The sequence below is a fragment of the Vigna umbellata genome, chromosome 7 (assembly GCF_029865625.1).
Source record: "Vigna umbellata cultivar VRB3 chromosome 7, Vumbellata_1.0, whole genome shotgun sequence".
NCBI classification, from domain to species: domain Eukaryota; kingdom Viridiplantae; phylum Streptophyta; class Magnoliopsida; order Fabales; family Fabaceae; genus Vigna; species Vigna umbellata.
The window spans coordinates 7,668,162-7,671,715 of record NC_142171.1 but is presented as its reverse complement, the minus strand read 5'-3'; the positions used below and the strand labels follow the sequence as shown (position 1 = coordinate 7,671,715).

At 47.0% G+C, this 3,554-nt stretch overlaps 1 protein-coding gene across 1 annotated transcript; it reads left to right on the top strand.

The window, feature by feature from the left end:
- The first annotated feature begins 1,523 nt into the window (after positions 1-1,523).
- On the top strand, positions 1,524-2,435 carry LOC148195079 (uncharacterized). The gene has a single exon (XM_088095081.1). The coding sequence runs from the start codon at positions 1,524-1,526 to the stop codon at positions 2,433-2,435; it is 912 nt and encodes a 303-aa protein (XP_087951207.1).
- The last annotated feature ends 1,119 nt before the right edge of the window (positions 2,436-3,554 follow it).

The window sequence follows — 3,554 nt, the reverse complement described above, 5'->3', positions numbered from 1 at the left end:
AGAAATAACGACTCATCAATGACCCCATGGTGATCACCGCGGAGATCGCTCGTCACGGGGTGAGTAAGGTGTTGATTGATCAAGGAAGCTCCGCCAACATCTTGTACAGGAAGACTTTTCAACGCATGGACCTGTCGGAGGATCTGATTATGCCTACAATGAACAGATAGTAGGATTCGCGGGAGAGCGGGTGGACACGCGCGGTTATGTTGATCTCCATACTCATTAAGGAACCGGGCGGGAAGGCGACGAGAAGAAGGTTCGATATCTACTAGTAGACGCCAACACATCTTACAATGTCCTCCTAGGCTGACCGTGCCTAAACATGTTTGGAGCAATAGTGTCCACTCCCCATCTAACTATGAAGTATCCATCATAGAGGGGAATTGTCTGCACCGTCAGGACCGACCAAAAAATAGCCCGGGAATGCTATGCAGCAGGATTAAAGCTCCACCCTCGTGTGACTCGGTGACGGACGATCAGTTATGAGGTGGCGATGGAAGACCTTGATCCCCGTACAAACACAGATGATCGGATTGAGCCGATCGGGGAATTGTGTGAGATGAAGATAGGTCGAAATGAAGAGCAGACTACCCGCATTGCGGGGGGTTAAAGTCGGAGGTTGAACGGGAATTACGGACGATCCTTTGGCGTAATAGCGACTTGTTCGCTTGGGCAGCGTCTTACATGTTAGGGATTCATCCCTTGGTAATGTCGCACAAGCTGGCTCTGTTCAAAAGGCCAAGTTGGTCACTCAGAAGAAGAGGAGGTTAGGCACGGAGAAGAGCGCGACTGTTAATGAAGAGGTGTGCAAGTTGGGGGAGGCCGATTTCATACGAGAGGTGACATACACCACCTGGCTGGCAAATGTCGTCATGGTCAAGAAGACTAATGAAAAATGGCGGATGTGCACAGATTACACCAATCTGAACAAGGCATGCCCTAAGGACTCTCATTCGCTTCCAAGTATTGATGGTCTGGTTGACGAGTCGTCCGGCCATCATATGCCCAGCTTCTTGGACGCTTACTCCGGCTACAACCAGATTCCGATGTACGCCCTAGATCAGGAGAAGACGACCTTCATAATTGAGAAGGCGAATTACTGCTATGACGTCATGCCATTCGGCCTTAAAAATGCAGGAGCCACTTACCAGCACCTGATGGATAAGATCTTTGCGAGAGAGATCGGCTGTTGCATGAACGTTTATGTAAACGATATGGTGGTACAGTCGAAATCTGGCGGCGACCATATCTGGGATTTGGAGGAGGTCTTTGGACAGGTGAGGCGATACTCCATGAGGCTGAATCCAGTCAAGTATACGTTTGGGTTAGCCGCCGGCAAATTCTTGGGCTTCATGTTGACTGCTCGTGGCATAGAGGCGAACTCGGACAAATGCGCAACCATCCTGGATATGAGAAGCCCCATCAGCCTCAGAGAAATTCAGAGATTGGTGGGTTGACTTACTTGCTTGTCTAGGTTCATTCCCAAACTTGTCGAACGTATACGACCAATTGTCAGAAGAATGAAGAAGGGAGCTGGCGTCGGAGGTTGGGATGTCGAGTGCGAGCAGGCGTTTCTGGAGGTTAAGGGTGTCTTGACCAACCCTCCAGTCATGAACAAACCATGGTCGGGGGAGGAGCTGCAAGTTTATCTGGGCGTGTCACCAACCGCACTCATCGCCGCACTAGTACAGGAGAAGCCAGAGCCTCGGCTCGTCTCCTTTGTCAGTCGGGTACTGCAAGACGTGGAAACACGTTACCAACAAGTGGAAAGCGTGGCTCTGACCCTCCTCAACGCAGCCAGAAGACTTCGCCCCTATTTCCAGAGTCACCAGGTGGTGGTCCAAACAGACCATCCCATATCCAAGATTCTGAGGAAGCCTGATCTAGCCGGGCGGATGGTCAGCTGGGCAGCGGAGTTATCAGAGTTCGAATTAAGGTTCAAACCTCGAGGATCGGTCAAGGGTCAGCACCTGGCCGACTTCGTCGTAGAGTTACAACAAACTCCCGATCTGGGAGAATGGAATTTATACGTCGACAGGGCCTCAAGAAGAGCAGGAGAGGGTGCAGGGGTGGTCCTGGAAGGGCCGGGCGACTTCCTACTAGAACACTCCCTCGTATTCAAGTTTAAAGCGTCCAATAAAAAGGCCGAATATGAGGCCCTGATGGTTGGCCTTGCCCTAGCTCATGATATGGGGGCTCGCAAACTGACTTGCCGCACGGACTCCCAGCTCGTCGTAGGACAAATGAAGTGTGAGTTTCAGGTGAAGGACGAACACCTCCTCAACTACTTCCATAAAGCCCAGGCTTTGCTTGAGAAGTTTGAAAACGTAGACATTAAACATATCCCACAGGAGGAGAACGTCCGAGCGGACATGCTGTCAAAGCTCAATAGCGGAAAGGAAAAGGGCCAATTAATGATAGTAATCCGGTAGGTGCTATCAGAGCCTTCGGTGGAATGCCTCGCTATCGGCACGGGCAGCAGGGAGGATTGGCGAAGCGAAATTCGCAAATTGATCCAAGATCAGGACAACGGACACCCGATTCAACCAATGGACGCCCGTAAAATTTCAAGGTATGGATGGACAAATTTATGAACACCAAATTATGATGTCACAAACTTGTTTTCAATCGGCAAGTATGACCGAATCGTTCAAGTAATAAACTTGGTAAGACCAAGTATCGTTCTTCCCAAAGGACTCACGACCTAGTTTAGTTGTGTTGGTTACTGATTAGTTAAGACTTAAAAGACGAAATATTTGGAGTTTTAATATGCAAGACAGAAAATTAAACATGTATGCATGAAGTTTTGATCAATGGCAAAAATCAAAAGATAAACACTTTCAATGAAATTTATGTATGAATATGTTGTTGGGGGTCAATTTCATCTTATCCACTCTCATATATTTTAGGAATTCAACATTCAAATCATCATTGTTAATGCCACTCTCTAATGTACCTTTCCAGAAGGCTTCTCCCTAATCACGAGTTCATACAATTCCTAGCATTCCTAATGATCAGTTCATAAGTGCAGGAGCTTAACGACAACCAATATAAAATTGGGAGAAATTCCCCGGATCTAGACTTCCCCGTACGTGCCCGTATCGACAAAACCAATAATCATGCATCGAATGAGTTAAACAATGCAAGCATTAAGCAAAGAGGAAAAACCCTAACTAATGATGAAAAGAAAGTATAAGTCTTAATTAAAAGATGTAAAAACAGATTCCATATATGAGAGCTTCAAAAGATTACATTGATTCCCCAACAAACATACAGAGTTTAGTTCACCATATTCATGGTGAACCTAGATGAATTACAATGAAAGAATGAAAGAATAAACCCTAAAAAGGTGAAGAGGAAGCCTCAGCATCCAAGATCCTCCTTCGAAGGGGTGGAAGAGAGAGTGTTTGCCTCGTTTCTGCCAAAGATGCCTAACCCTAGGAAACCCTAAAGCTTATATATCATTCATAAATTACAAAAAGTCAAGTCCAAGCCCATTAAAGTGCCGCTCAGCGGTAAAATACCGCTCAGCGGTGAGTGCGTGACTTGTT